Below are 16,310 nucleotides of genomic sequence, written 5' to 3' on the forward strand. Positions count from 1 at the left end.
ACTTTTTTGGCTCGGTTTTGGAGTCCACAGTTTGTTAAACAACACTTCATTGGAGCGGTTTAAAGCTATTTTTATCAATTCATAGTCCAGCATTAGTGTAAACAGTATTTAGTCAGTAAGGGAGATTTTAGTTCTTGAACTTTGACAACAATGAATCCAAAAGGGCAACATTAGTTTGTGCATGTGTGTGGTTCATTGTTATTACATGTTTACAATACTGTAATAACACAGTAATAGGTTACGTGTAATGTTCTGCTATAGTGTGGTTTTCATTTCCTCAGCTGTGCATTTATGAAGTGTTGACACAGCTGTAAGGATAAGTCAAATACTGGTTTCATTGTAGAAATGCTTATGTGTACATTGTGAAACCATCCTCAACTGCTTACTTAAATCAACAAGTTCTGTTGTATGTGTTCTGTCAGAACCATGAGAAACAAACTAAGAGGCAACTGTATATCTATCATTCTTGATGATCTGTTTCCTGGATGTATTAAATTTCTCCTCTTTGGTTCTCAGACCCCATGTGCTCTGTACACATCGCAGCCAAAGCTTCATTCGGGCTCCTATGGTCCAGTCGCACGCAAAGATCCAAGGAGGCACCAACAGCCGCAAGGACTGACCAACTGGGTCATAGTGCCTGATATGTACTGTAGTCAGCATTAATTACAAGTCAGAGGCCAAGCCCAAACATACATCTATTAGTAATGTTAAGAAAGCTAGAGAGACAGAAGGAAATGGTTTTTGTGGTAGAAGAATACTAAATGCTGCCGTTCCCGAGGGTTTCTATTATTTATTCCTCATATATTGGTCATATAATTAAAACCTTTTCAAATATTTTTTCGTTTTATATGTTCACAACCGTGGCTGTTTTCATCTGTCAATAACACTATTGCGAGATTGGCATTAAAAGTAGACACAAATGCACATTTAAAACTGAATGACCTCTTTCACGATAACTCAGGCCTTGTCCACACTAATACGTTTTCGTTTGAAAATGCATCTTTTTCCTCTACATTTTGGCCTTCCATCCACATCGTCCTGCGAAAACGGAGCTTTTTGAAAACGCTTTCCCAAGTGGATACATTTGAAAACCGTGTTTCGCATTGTAGTGTGGACTGTGTAAACTGAGGTATCTGAAAACGATGATACGTTTATTCACGTGACACATGTTGAACCGATAGATATGCACGTTTATACTGCTATTATGTGCTATCCACTTTCACACTGTTGCTAAAGGTGTCACTTTGTACACTTCATATCACAGTCCTGCAAAGATGACAGACAATTTCACCCTTTGCCTGGAGTTTGATTGACAGGCGATCTGACCAATCATAATGCTGAATCCGCCATTTTGTCTGACAAGTCGAGTCAGCTTTATTTATATAGCGCTTTTTTACAATGCAGATTGTTTCAAAGCAGCTTCACAGTGTTAAACAGGAAAATAATGCAACAGAATTTGATTCGGCAGTACAGCTGCTCTCGACAAAACAGTGATTTCATCAGCTCGTTTCAATTATCATATAGTGACAATGAGGGCAGATCAGTAATTTAGTTGAAAATGTAGTTGGATATTTTAGTTGAAAACTCCATAAGGTAGCATAATGGAGAAAAATAAACCTTGGGAGAAACCAGGCTCAGTCGGGGTGCCAGTTCTCCTCTGGCCAATGAACAAACAGTGTATGATTATTATTCTGGCAACTTTACAGGTCAGAGGTCATATTAGATAGAAATATTCGAAAGATCTGCGTCATCACGCAGGAGACCGGTTTATTGAGGATGACGTGTCATCATTAGGCAATTTCAGGGGGAGTCTAATGACAAAGCAATCAGGAGAGTTCGTAGATTAATGTTGTTGGACTTGAACTTGAAAATTATTCGTATTCGCTCAGTTGAAACAACATTCCTTCTAATGTTCATTCATGTTTATTTGGTGCTATAAATGAACTAGAGATGATCGGTTCACAAGCCGCTTGATCTGAGGCACCACAAGCGATCTTTCGCCACACAATGAAGTCACAAAACGGTATTTATTGTTTAAATAAATACTTGAAAGCTGAGACTGTTTATATTAAAAGTAACTTGCTCTGTCCTTTCTGTCGGTTCATTTCAGTGTCCTCTTTGCTCCACGATGCATTTTCCACAGTTGAGAACATGATGCTTGGCGTGAGAGCTCCATGGCTTGTTGGACGTAGCAACAGTAACTAAGGGGGGTGGAAGGGTCTATTGTGAAGGGTCCCACGGCAAAACATGAGAGCAGTTGCGTTTTAGACCAAATATAGTAGAATGGTTATTGAGTGCGACCTGGGTGCATCAGTGAATGGTGAGACATTTTGCTAAATAAAATGCTGCCAGAAGAATAGCATGAGAACTTTATGATGTCTGTTCTGTCTGTATCATCCTAGTGAGCTTTTATGAGGTTTTACGCATGTGCAGAAAGGTGAATTAAGCATTTTCCGATGTTTCAGTGTGGATGAGAAACTTTTGGAAAACGCTAGTATAGACAGAGAGAGCTTTGAAACGAAAACACAGTTTTCAAATATTTGGATTAATGTAGACCTAGCATATATAAGAAAAGATTGGATCCACTTTATATTAGGTGGCCTTAACTACTATGTACTAACATTTCAATTAATAATTTGATACAATGCACTTTTTGTGTACATTCACATTTTTACATTGTACTTACATTTAAAAAAATACCTGCATGTAATTACATCTGTTATTAATTTCTGTAGTTACATGTATAATTACACAGTTGACACTTCCCTTACACCTAACCCTACCCTTAAACTTACCCATACCACCACACCTGTCCCTAACTTTACCCGTATCCCACCTCAGTATCAGCATATGTGTTTTGCATATTACATATTTTTTTGATGTAAGTGCATAGTAGTTAAGGCCACCTAATATAAATTGGGACCGTACATTTTATTACCATAATAATGAATTAGAGTAGCACAATCTGGCTAGGCTACTGTAATAACTAGATTGATATGGGCGACATTAAATTAGCCGCGCTAGGACCGCGCGGCCCAAGGAGAGGAATGTGCGCGCTGAGGCTGGAGCTGAATGTGAGTGTGACAGGATGGCAGAGGAAAAGCGCCAGAGTCCTGGAATTAGGATCTGCACCGTTATTCAAAGTCAGATTGCGACTTACACCACACGGACCCCGGAGCGCACCGGAACCGCAGTCCGTCATGCCTGCTGATACGCGCTCGGAACTTTATGACAAATCAAATTGCATTTTTTCTGTGAAATACTCCGGGGAAAACTATGGACAACAGCTGCTTTGAGGACTCGTAATTGCGCTGCGCTCAAAAGCACAAGAGTAACAACTTCACTTTCCTTCAGAAAGGCGACATAGTGACATTTCTGCGCGCCGCTCGTTTGCGCTTGTCACATTCGTAAAGTGCTACAAAATTCTTCAGTTTCATTTATGGCATGGAGGAAAGAAAGTGCATGATAGAATTATGACATGATGGATATAATTTATTGCATCAGTGACAGGAGTGTCATTTTTTAAAAGAAGTGAGCGTTGCAGTCTACCGTGGCGATCTATCCATTTATACTTGGAAAGGAGTAACTTGTCTTTATTACTGTCTGTCTAAGTTATCACTTAGAAAAGATTGTGCCCTGATGTCATGGGCTGACCTGGGACCGCACAGTTGATAGTGTGGGGGACAATGTCGGGACCCTGCGTCCGCATCTCGTTTTGGGTTCGTGTGTTTCTATTGCTGTTGCTTCACAGAGCCTCTGCGGGCTGTCCGGAGCTCCTCTCCAGCGGCTGCAGCTGCGCGGAGGACCGCGGTAAAGCTCACCCAGCGCCCGGAGCGCGGAGGAAAGTGAGCTGCGGTGGGAAGGAGCTGACTGAAACGCCCGAAGTCAGTCTGCTCCCCAACAGGACCGTCTCTTTGTGAGTATTTTGTTAATTTTCACTCTTTAGCAACACTTTATCAATGTTATAGTCTACATATTTCATGAAAACACAATGTATTGCATTGAGTACATTAACAAAGTGTACTCAAAATCAGCTTCTCAATATAATTATATATTAAGCTCGTGGCTTGTGCTGTAAATTATACCTGAGTTTGTAGGAGGATGTGGGATTGTTTGAGAATACCATTAAGCTTAACCGAAATTCTCTGAAGCACAAGTTTCAAACAAACATTTGAAGATGCAGAACTTTAGCAAATGAGACTGCATGAATGTTTGATGGCACAGTAATGTTGTCTTGAAGATACAGAAACAGGTATCATTGAACATGGCTTTGGTTAGACAATGTATGTCATAAAATCAGTAATTGTGACAGCAACAGTGGTCAGGAAGATGTAAACTGGAATTTCATGAGTGCTGAAGACAAAGGTTGGATACTTTTTGGTGACTACTGTACAAGATCTTAATAGACAGCAGCTTTGAGCAGCTGTCAAAATGTAACTATAGGGAGTCCAGGGGAAAATGTATCAATTTTTACATTTTTCTCCACAACTCACTTATTTTTACAAATATATGGTATAAGGAAAATTTACAGTAATATTAATAGATGTACAATGAGATAGTACAATCAGATTTTATTCTGGCATTTAGGTTATGGTATTCATTCATTGGAGAAATGTGTAGCCCTTGTTAAAATAAATATAATAACTGTATCTCAAATAAGAGCACATCTCAAAATAATACAATAACTGGTATAATGCTTTGATTATTATAAATGTCAATAATAATAGTTGTTTGAAGAGCAATTGATTATTTGATGAAATCATTGTGCATATTTTAAAGGTTTAATGGCACATTTTTCAATTCATTCATACCGCATGTATTTCATAACTAGTTTTTTAAACAGTTGTCCAACCTCACAGCCGTAATGAATTATTATATTGTAAATACTGTACCAAGTACAGAGATTCTGTCATATGCGGTGCTACAATATTTGACCAACATTCAAGAGAGATTTTAGTTTAATTCAAAGGCTTTAAAACTTCAGACATAAGGAAAATATTGGACATTTAATTTGTCAAAATATTTATTTTTGGCTTGAGTGTTTTACAAAGTGAAACAATCAAACTCTACTGAGTGTGACACTACCAGCTCATTGCTTCACAACATATTTGCATTTTAAATGAGAGATGAGAATTATGAGCAGAGAGAAGCATTGAACTCAAAACAGCTGATGTCAGAGCCCTGTCATTTTACACATGCCTTCCATCTGAAAGTAAAGGAAATGTGCTTCATGTATGCATCCCTCCCCTCCCCAAAGACCTGTCCTCTGTCCCAACACACACAGGCCCTTTTCAGCTGACTTAGCCATGCTAAAGGAGAATAAAAAGACCAACCACACCCCCCACCCCGCCCCACCCATATCTGTGCACTTTAATGGCTTTCCGTCTCCTTCCTTTCTGTAATATCCCAGTCTGTTCGTAATGGACCATATTCATGTTGTCTTTGCAGGAAGGAAGTTAAACCCACTCCAAAGTGTGGCTGTAGCTAGTTATGACCTATTGTGATATTACCTGTTAGTCTGGATGGCTATTCTAGGTACTTTAGAGTAGATCTGTGGGTGTTTGGGCGCCTGTATGAAATACTTGTCGGACAAAGTATGCACTTAATCCCAGTGTGAGACAAGGGAGATCATTTTAAAGCTATGTGTATTTGTTTTGGTGAGGAGAGTGCTATTTTTCGTCTGTTTCTTGACATGGACACCCGTGCAGCTGTCCAACGTCTTTGGGAGTATCCGCCCTTAAAATTGGTGCGGAAAAGCAGGAATTAAACACTGGCCGTTTCAGAACTCTGCCTTCCCATGTTGCCCCTCTGCTCCCCTTCCCAGCAGGAGCAGAATTCGCCTGCACATGGCTGTCGTAAAAACATAAACATTAAAAGCACTCGAAACGCTGCGAACAAGCCCAGGAGAGGAGTATGCAGCCAGAGGATTGGTCCCCTCGGAGGAGGAGGCCCAGGGTAGCAGGACTCCATTTAAAGAGGCTAGTGGTTCTGCTTAATAACTGCTCACATCTGCTCAACACATTGCCTCTGCGAAACTGGAGGAAATGGACTGAGAAAAAAAAGAGATATAGGAAGGGGGCAAAAGTAGGCTGGGTGGCAGACGACGGAGGCGGTTGGAGACAAGCTCTCGTGAGCCTTTGCACCTCTTAACATCGTTTATTTGTTTTCCGAACATATGGAAAGCGCACCGTGTGGCACTTTTATGAGGCTTTGTGTGTTAGAAGTAAAGTATTCATAGTCTCCTGCCCCCTGAAGGGAAAATGAGCAACGGTTAATGAAAATGCTGCACTCAGCATTAGTTTAGTTGGGTGTTTTTCAAGGTAGTTGATCCAACTGTTTCTCAAGGTTGTCTTTTGTCTTTTTAGATGCAGAATGTTTGAAATTGTGTCGATACTGTTGTTGTCGCAGACATGCGATTGATGCAGTCTGAGATACATCGTCTCTTTCAGCTGCTCTCTAATTCACCAGTAGAAAATGTGTAATGTCTGTATAAAAATTATATTTCTCGTAGAGGTGAATGATACCAAAACCCCAGTGGCCATCTTGGCTCACACCTGCTTGAATTGGACCAAAATCTTCAAAACTGCTTGTTAACATTTGCCAATCACCAAATTTTTTTTGATTGGCTCCTTTATTTGAAAGGTGGGTGGGACATCTATTCAGTGTGCTTTTTTATGTCCTTCTCTCGCTAACTTCCCTTCAGTGTATTGACTCGATTGTACCTCATTGTTTATACAGTAGTGGCAGGAGTTCTACCACTGGTAGAACCCAAGCAATGGGTTAAATTGCAATGTCCTAAGCCATTAATCTATATAGCTGATTTATTATTATTTTTCCCTTTGTTGAATTAGTTTGATGCACCAAATTCCTATAGGTATGCTTGGAATTTTGGAGAAAATATGAAAAATTACACAAACAAGTAAAATATCCCCCAACACTGCACATTTGGGATCTCTTAAAGAGATCGTTCACCCAAAAATTAAAATTCTGTTATTAATTGCTCACTCTCATGTCGTTCCAAACCTGTAAAATGTTCATTCATCTTCTGAACACAAATGAAGATCTTTTTGATGGAATCTGAGAGCTTACTGTCCCTCCGTTGACACCTACGCAAATACCGTAAAACTAATCCATATGAATTGAGTCCAAATTTTCTGAAGAGACACAATCACTTTATATGATGAAAATATTTAAATTATGCTTTTATTTACATTCAATGCTTGAGAACAAACCTAATTGGTTCAGGGGTGCTGCGTAACACGAGAATGAACCTCATTGGTTCTCACACGTCAAGTGAACATGCTTGAGCTTCCATTTACCATAAGGGATCTGTGAGTTGATAAATGTTTATGTTTGAATAAAAGCCTAAATTCAATCTGTTCATCATATAAAGTGATCAAGTCTCTTCATAAAATTTGGACTAAACCGCTCAATTCATTTGGATTAGTTTTACGATCTCTTTATTAACTTTTTGAAGCATCAAAGTTGTATTTGTGTACCTGTCAACAGAGAGTACAGAGAGCTCTCAGATTTCATCAAAAATATCTTCATTTGTGTTCCAAAGATGAACGAAAGTCTTATGGGTTTGGAGCAACATGAAGGTGAGTAATTAAGGACGGAATTTTCATTTTTGGGTGAACTATCCCAAGGCACCCACACACTACAGGATAATCTGGCCGATTTTGGGGCCTTCCAACAATCCTTGGTAAAGTCCCGATTATTTTCATGGTGCTACAGATTATCTTATCAGATTGTCCTGTGGTGTGAGGTGTGTTAAGAGTGATTAAATCTGCTTAGAAGAATGTCGGGGCTAGCCTGACAAGCCAGACCCACATCAAGATGTTGGGTCAGGGCTCAATCTGAGGGGTGGGGTAAACGGTTGTCTTTCAAATTCCCTCTGCACGCAATAGGATAGCGCTACAACCAACCAGAGCAACGAAGAAGGTGAAGCGGTGCTAGGTGATAGATTAAACTTTTGCTGTATCTGGTCAGCAAACCTTTTTAAGAATGACTTCAGTGCCGTCTTTGTACTTTTCTCAAAGAAAAGCTTAACTCCAAGTCTTCCAGAGTCGCGGCCAAAGCCGATGCGAAAGACCGCTGTTCGCCAGCATCTTTGTTTTCAAGTAGCACGTGGAACCGCCACAACTCTGCCATCATTATGTTAAGCCCGCCCACCGACTCTATCCACGATGTGATTGGCCTGACTAGAGTTTGGTTTTTCGAGCTCGCAAGCCAACAGAGAGTTACTAGACGCCCTGGCTGCAAATTATATTTGCTGCCGCTAGGGTGCGTCTAGATTTCTAGGCTATGTCGGGGCCGCAACGATCTCAAATTGTAAATATCCAACATGTTGAATATTTACGATCAAAAATCCTGTTGTGTGGGGAGAACCCAGAGGACAAAGTTGCACGCACTCTGTAGATTGTCACGTGGAACGAAACAAAACCAAATCAGAAAGCGAGATGACGGATGAATAATTTTTCTTTTATTTCCGTGATGTTTGTGTAAAAAGCAGTCCAAACTCTATTATCGCCATTTCTTCTCCCGCTGTCCACCCTGTTTGTCTACTCTAAAGTCATGTTTGAGAGATTTTGCCAGTATTGCTGTGTTCACAGTTGAGAATCTGGTTGTTTGTGAATGGAATCTGTTAGTGTGTGGTGTGCTGTCTTAGGGGAACAAAATAGGAACAAAACTGAATTTTGAAAATCTGATAAGATTTAAAATAGGCTATGTTCAAGGCAAATCAGATTTTTTCTCAAATCAGATCTTTTCAGGCAGACTGTCCGCACTATTAATTGCAAATGATCAAATAAGATTTGCGTGTCCAGACATAACCATCTATCTGCAGTGGTTACTTTGTTAATGTAGGCGAAAATGGATACTTCAGGCATTCAAAGATACAAAGTCACCAGTTTTGGTGTTATTGTTGTGTCCTGCGTTAGTGACGCAAAAGACAGTTAAGAAATTTGATTTGACCAGCCAGAGCGTCCAGACGAATCTGATTGGAATTGCATTTAAAACCCCCTCATGTGTGGTTTGAAAAAAATCCAATTTCATGTCCAGACAAAGATCCATCTAGATAAAATTTGGATGCAAAAAATCAGATTTTTGCTGTCAGTCTGAACATGGCCTCAGTCTGGGCCAGCCTTTATCTGACACACCCATTTCAGGTCTTGGAAACCATTAGATAGGTTTCCATCCACCTATTTTATGCACATTTTGGGATATTACATAAACTATGCTGAATGGAAACACCAAGATGCACATATTCTAAAAAATGTGCATTAAAAAAACGTTTGCGCTCAGTCAATACATTTTTATCCGATAAAAAACATGCACATAAACTACGATGAGAACCCATTTACCAACTAAATTCCTTGATGTGCATCAAAAAGACCAACCAATGGACTGATCTTGTTGCACAGCATCAAGTCATTCTGAAAAATCTGTCATCAAAATGGTTCGATGTAATTGCCTACCAAAACCAGAACACCAGGCACCCTTGAAAGCAATACAACATGACCGTGCTTATTGCATTTCGCCTGTGTGCTATGAGGAGTAATATTTTTATTTGAAAATTATTATATACAGTGGCTTCTCCGATTGCATCAATTTCCATTTTTCTTAGTGATATTTAATCGCCAGTCAGTGACGATTTTGTTTTCTTCGACTCAGTGGGTGAAAACGGTTCTTTATTCGCAAACGTTTTATGCAATATTCCAATTTTGTGCATAAGTTTTATTTGCAACAATTAATGCCTTTTGAATTAAATATGTTACAATAGATTGTGTAATTAAACATTTCTTGGGTTGTTCTTCAGTAATTTTTCTGCTTTAAAATGCCACATGCATTGCATACTAGCTTAGTCTGTAACCTACACAAGTCCCTTAATCTTGTAATCACATCAGTCCTTTCACTGTTTCATCAGGCATTACAAACGCCACCTCCTTTAGTCCAAAACTTTTTCAAATAAAGCTTTCAAAAGGGGTTTTGATGCCATATAAAAGAACAGTTTCAGTGAACAATTCTTAAAAGAAAAATTTTCTGAAGAACCTTTTTCCACTATAAAGTACCTTTTGTGCAGTGGAAAATTTCCATGGATGTTAAAGGTTTTTCAGGAAACCAACAATGCGAAAGAACCTTTATATTTAAGAGTGAACAGGCTTGATCGCGTGGACCGAATTGTTCATGACAGTGCCAAATTAATCATTACGATTTATCTCATTAATTTTCCTATGAGTAGTCATTATCTTCCCACTTTTACAGTCTCTGTCGGTGTGTCAGGCAGAGAAGGGGAATTATGGGTAGTGCGGTACATTTTTGGGGGATTTTAGAAGTCTCGCAGGAGAATATTCACTGATATCTGAGCACCGTATGTAACAGTTCACATGCATTTCAGTGTTGCAATCGTCTTAGCTCTAACCGTAAATAAGCGATCGTGTGAGTTGTATCTGACCAACTTTAAACAGACAGGCCTCAAGAGGTCAGAATGTGATTTCTGGGGTCAGTCATTTTGGTAAAGGTTATCTGTTGGACCAGCTGCTGGCCTGCAACACAACATCTGGCATTCCTCAGCTGATTAGGTTAGATAAGCAGATGGCATCCCTTAATCTGATTGGTGGAGAGGGAAAATGTGGGGGAGTGACCTCAGTAATTACCCAAAATCGTATTCTCTTTCCTTATTGTTCATCCGTAGACCATAACCTGAATTAATTAGTGAATAGTGGCAGTAGAGAAGTCCAAATCATGTTTTTTTCCCCAATATATTCTTTTTTCTTTGTTTCTGCTCAACTTCTGATGTTACTTTTGGCGCAATTTTATTGTTTTTTGCCTAATATGGCTGCCCATATTGGATAGAGCATAGCAAATGTTGTCGATTAGGGGTTGCGAGCAGTATCGAGACTGGATTTAAACTTGCGCCGCCCACCCAAGCCCCACATCTCAATGCGTCGGAGCACGTGGAGCCATGGCTCAGGCTGCTTCTTCTGTTTCCTTACTCCCCACAATTCGCCTTTGCCCCTCTTTCAAATATATTCAAATCTGTAAATCACCCAAAGCACTCTGTTTGGAGCAGGAGAGATGCGGTTTGTTCAGCGAGAGCCTTTCATTGGCTGCTGCTTGTTGTTTGTCAAGCAGCTCGGCAGAGGATTTGTGGCTACACCTCCATATTAGAGTTTAACTGCTTTGACCTCTGTGGGTAACTGATCGCTTTTTGTGCGTGCGGGTGTGCGTGCGCGTGTGCGTGCTGTTTGATGCTGTTCCACACGTCAGCCTTCTCCAGGTTTCCATTACATCCCAAATTACTCATAAATCCTCTCCGCATTAGAATATACCGTTGGCATATACAAGTCATTTGGTGCTACTTTGTGGTATAAAGCCCAATATATTTACCATAAACGGCCATTTTTCCACTTTCTCCCCCTCTCCGCGCAAACGCGCCCTCTCTTTCCTCTTGCTCCACCCCTCTATCATGAGTTCATCCATACACAGTGAGTCTGAACCTAAATATTTAGCTGTCCTGGTAGGAAACTGCCATGCCTAAACTCTTTCCAGATGTGGGGGAGAGCAGTGCGCTGTTTAGAGCTAATTATGTGCGGCTGCACAGTGACTGAGTTGATAGAGGGGGAGGGAGACCAAGAGAGAGAAAGAAGGGAGAGAGAGGAGGTAAAGAAGTGGAAAGTGTGAAATAGAGGTAGAGATCAAGGAAAGGACAGAAGATGAGAGAAGGAGATGATGTGGAGGGGGTGAAGGAGAGTCATTTTAGTTGAATGTTTGTTTATCTGTTGAGTGAAAATGAGATGGGAAAGAGTGAGAGAGTGTAATGAGAGTCGAGTCTGGGTTTTGCTTCATGAGAGTGTTTATGAGTGTATGTATATACAGTGTGTATATATATATATATATATATATATATATATATATATATATATATATATATATATATATATATATATACATATATATATATGTGTATGTGTATGTGTGTGTGTGTGTGTGTGTGTGTGTGTGAGCGTGTTCTTAACATAACGTCCTCAGACATTATGACCACAGGTTCCCTTTGTAAAGGGTTTATAAAGGTGTTTGTTAATGACTAATAACTCATTTACAAATGCATTGTAAATCGTTGATAAGCAGTTATAAATGCTGAATAAAAAGAGTTACTTTAACGCAATGCCTGCCAAATAGTGAGCCATTTTTAACTTGCATGTTATAAATGCTTAATGAATCTATTTATTTACACTTATTTAACTCAATACCAGATTCCTGATTTATTTTATGATGCAGCAAAAATAGACTATCATTGTGAGGCTGAAGGGTGCTGTATTTGTGGTTTTCTCATTAATATCTCATGACTGCCGCTTTTCTTAAAATATTCCTTACCAGAGGTTACTGTCTTACCCATGATATTCCACAAAAAGCTCATGATGCCTATCCACAGCAGTGTATACAAACTGATTTCTTATTTATCAAGATGAAATGATCAAACTTTATTATGGAAAAAAAAAACACAAGAGCACAACGATAACTTGATGAGATATGAATAATTAATATTTTAATTCCAATATTAGTTCATTGTGAACCTTAATGTAGGGTGGACACTTGCGAACCATTTATTAATGAGTTACAAATATGTATAACCTGTGAAAGTGAACCTTAATGTAAAGTGGAAACCTGTGAACCTGTTCACTTCAGGAATCAGGAATCTGGTATTGAGTTAAATAAGTGTGAATAGATACATTTATTAAGTATTTATAACATGTGAGTTAAAAATGGCTCACTATTTGGCATGCAGTTATAACTGGTTATCAAAAAATATAATTTTCCAAGCTTGGCACACCCTTTCCAACATATGAAAGGATTTCAGAGTGGTCTATTAAGTCCTCATCTATAATGTCACATCACGTTATAGATCAGGTGATTTTTCAGTACATTGCTGAAAAAGTAATACATGCATGGAAATACAGATGGTGACATCGCAGCCATTCAGTATAGAATTTGAATTGGACCAGAATTACTTGTGGGTGCTAAAATATGGAGAGACATGCTCCAAACAGACATGATTGTTGATGAAGTGCACACCAGTGAAATAGTCAGTGCTTAGTCTTGAATTAATGACATATAGTGTCATGTAAATGCGTTAAAATGACTTCAATTGATCAAATTAAAAACTACAGCCTTATAAAACCACAATAGACTTTGCTATTGCTAATCGTAGTAGGGTAGGGCATCCACAGAAAATCCACTAGAGCACATTTAATTGGAGTACATGCCCCTGTGAGCAAGAGGAGTCATGGATATTTTTGGACTGTAAATTTTAAATGTTTATCTACTTAAAGATACAAGATGTAAGATTTTTGTATTAAAGGATTAGTTCACTTTAAAGTGAAAATTACTCCATGATTTACTCACCCTCAAGCCATCCTAGGTGTATACGACTTTCTTCTTTCTGATGAACACAATCTGAGTTATATTACGATTCCCGTACAGTTATATACATTTATGATTGATGGATGCACTTTTTTGAGCTTTAAACTCCTGAGCCCCGTTCACTGACATTATAAATCTTGGAAACATCAGGATATTTATTAGTATAACTCTGATTGTAGAAAGAAGAAAGTCATATACACCTAGGATGTCTTGAGGGTGAGTAAACCATAGGGTCATTTTCATTTTAAAATGAATTAATCCTTTAAAATATCCAAAAACCACTAGCACATTTTATTGACTTGTGTACTTACATTATCCCAAATGTTTCCAACAATGTTTAAATCCAGATAAATTTGCAATTAGTGGAACGTCCCTCCTCATTGTGACCTGTCAATGGCGTCATATCTACTTTTCCCCTTAATTTCGGTTTTACTTCCTTAGAAACCATGCAAACACCAAAGACGCTTTGCACTTTAATATATTATGCATTTTATTAGACGGGTGAGTAACTGTTTGGATACATTCATCGACAGAAAACGAATTATGTAGCTCTACACGTTTAGTCTTATTGTTTGAATCTCTTGTTTTCTGGATTTACTGCGAGTAACATGTCTGTACCATGCCTCAGAGACAATTCTATTTTGACAAGTGGCTAACATTGCATAATCAGAAAGAGCTTTATCTGTAACAGTAATACTGCATTTTCTCCACCTTACAATATATATTTTTATTATTTGCACGCCATTTAGCCACTCAAGTCATCCAGCTTTTAGTATTATATTCTAATATTGATCTAGCTTACTGTAGTGTGTTATAGTTGTCTTATACCAGCCACTGAGCGAACGCACCGAGTAAGGTTATAACAACTTTCAGCACACTCAAACATATTTTAATATGATTGTTTTGATCAAGTAAGACAGCTCTGCGTTACCCCACAATTTTAATGAATCAAATAAAGTGACCTGTATTCAGCAATTGTGGCTACTTCATTAGAATGAAATAATTCGAATTTATGTGATCAAACGCAACTGATACCAAGTTCAGGGAAAAAGGAGGCGGGAACCAGCAAACGTTGAATGTAACTTTAACCGTAAAATAAACAAACAACAAAGCGAAAGTAGCGACTGCGGCATATACGCATAATAAAACAGCAACATAAAATGTCTCATGATGACCTGGTCCTCTCTCGTCCTTCACTTGCGTCATTCCCTTATATCTTTCTGGAGGTCTTCCATGGGACTCCAGACAGGTGCAACGCACAGGTGTCTCTCATTAGCAATCGCTCCACTGGCCTCATTCCGCTCCTACAGCTCTCGGCCCCGCCCTGCTTCATATCATAGTAACGTTAAAGGTGAACTATGTAAGATTTTTGCAGTAAAATATCCAAAAACCACTAGGCCAGTGTTATATATTTTGTTCAGTTGAGTACTTAGAATATCCTAAATGTTTCCAACTATTTGTAAATCGTGAGAATTTGCTATTTTAACCAAGGAACCGGGACTTGTGAGCTATGCGTTTGAGGAAGTCACCTGTCGATTGCGTCATATCTGCGTTACCCTCGGTTTCCGGTTTTATTTAGCAGAAACGCTGTACTCTCACTGCAGTGTGAACAAGTGTCATAGCAGCCGCCGAGCGAACGTCATAACTTCCTTTTCAACTCATTCAGATGTATCTAATATGATAAACAGAGTTGCGTTACCTCATACTCATGACTGGAAAAGAGGAAGTGGCGCCGGCGACCGTTTCATAATAAAAGTCCCGCCGGCGACTATGCCATAATAACAGTCCCGCTCTTCAATCGCTCCTGCGGCCTTGCTCAGCTCCACAACACTCGGTCCTGCTCTGCTTCAGACTACAGTAATGTTAATAATCGCATCCATGAACATGATTTCTGCCCGAGTCCTATCCGGACTCTTTTCCACCGGCTGTGAGGTGAAGACCACATGTCCCAAGATTATCAACGTCATCAAACTACGGCTTTTTTTTGAACAGGCGATCTCTAGTGGATGGAAAAGTTACATAGTGTAGCTTTAATAAAACTTTAATAAATTAGCTCACCCATGAACATGATTTCTGAGTTCCGTTGGATCGCTTTCAATCGGCTGTGGAGGTGAAGACAACAACTCAGATGATTCCGCACTCATTCATGGTGTCATCAAGCTATGCCTTTACTATTGTTTTAAATAAGCGACTGTAATGGATGTAGGTCTGTAAAAGCTGTGTTCTCTAGTGCTCTAGCGCCTGCCTCCCATGCCGGAGACCCCGGTTCGAATCCTGCTCGGAATTGTTTGAGTAGGACTGGTTACATTTGGTGCCGTGACCCATATGGGAGTGAGGTTTAGGGGGGTGAGTGTAACAGATGTAGGCCAGTAAGAGCTGTGCATGTAAACCTCACTCTCCTGACCTCAAGACTGATGCTAGCGGCAGTGGTCTTTAGTGTCCTTGTTAGCGAATGCCGGGTAGAGTAGGTCGGGTTACACGATCTCTAGCAGCAAAATTGACATACTGTGCCTAAGGATCCTTTTGTCTTTTTCTAGTAGTACACTAGCATATAGAAGACCTTAATGCCAATGCTTTTGATTGCTTTTAAAATGTTCAGTCTTTATAAAAAAATAATGTAATAAATGTTTATTCCACAGACCAGTGTTGGTTCAACGATAAAGGACATCTTTTTTCAGTAACAATGGGCGTAAGTTTTATTGACACAGTGGTATTTTGCTGGCGGTTCGGTCTGCTCATTTCTTTAAATTTAGCTGACGCTAATCTCCCTCACACGGCCAAAGAGCACACACTGTGTTGATCTCCATCTTTAACCGTAAAACTGTGATAATGTTTTGACAGTTACGCACCATATAGAGATTTCTTGAATCAGTGTTGATCCACTG

At 39.3% G+C, this 16,310-nt stretch overlaps 1 protein-coding gene across 1 annotated transcript in view; it reads left to right on the forward strand.

Annotated features, from left to right (window-relative positions):
• Nucleotides 1–3,060: 3,060 nt before the first annotated feature.
• adgra2 (adhesion G protein-coupled receptor A2) overlaps nucleotides 3,061–16,310 on the forward strand; it is a 99,642-nt gene continuing 86,392 nt past the window's right edge. The window contains exon 1 of the mRNA XM_079827490.1: nucleotides 3,061–3,916. Within this exon, the coding sequence (XP_079683616.1) occupies nucleotides 3,687–3,916 (230 nt within the window). The 5' untranslated portion in view covers nucleotides 3,061–3,686. The remainder of the gene's footprint in view (nucleotides 3,917–16,310) is intronic.

The sequence above is a fragment of the Gobio gobio genome, assembly GCF_949357685.1.
Source record: "Gobio gobio genome assembly, chromosome: 10".
NCBI classification, from domain to species: Eukaryota; Metazoa; Chordata; class Actinopteri; order Cypriniformes; family Gobionidae; genus Gobio; species Gobio gobio.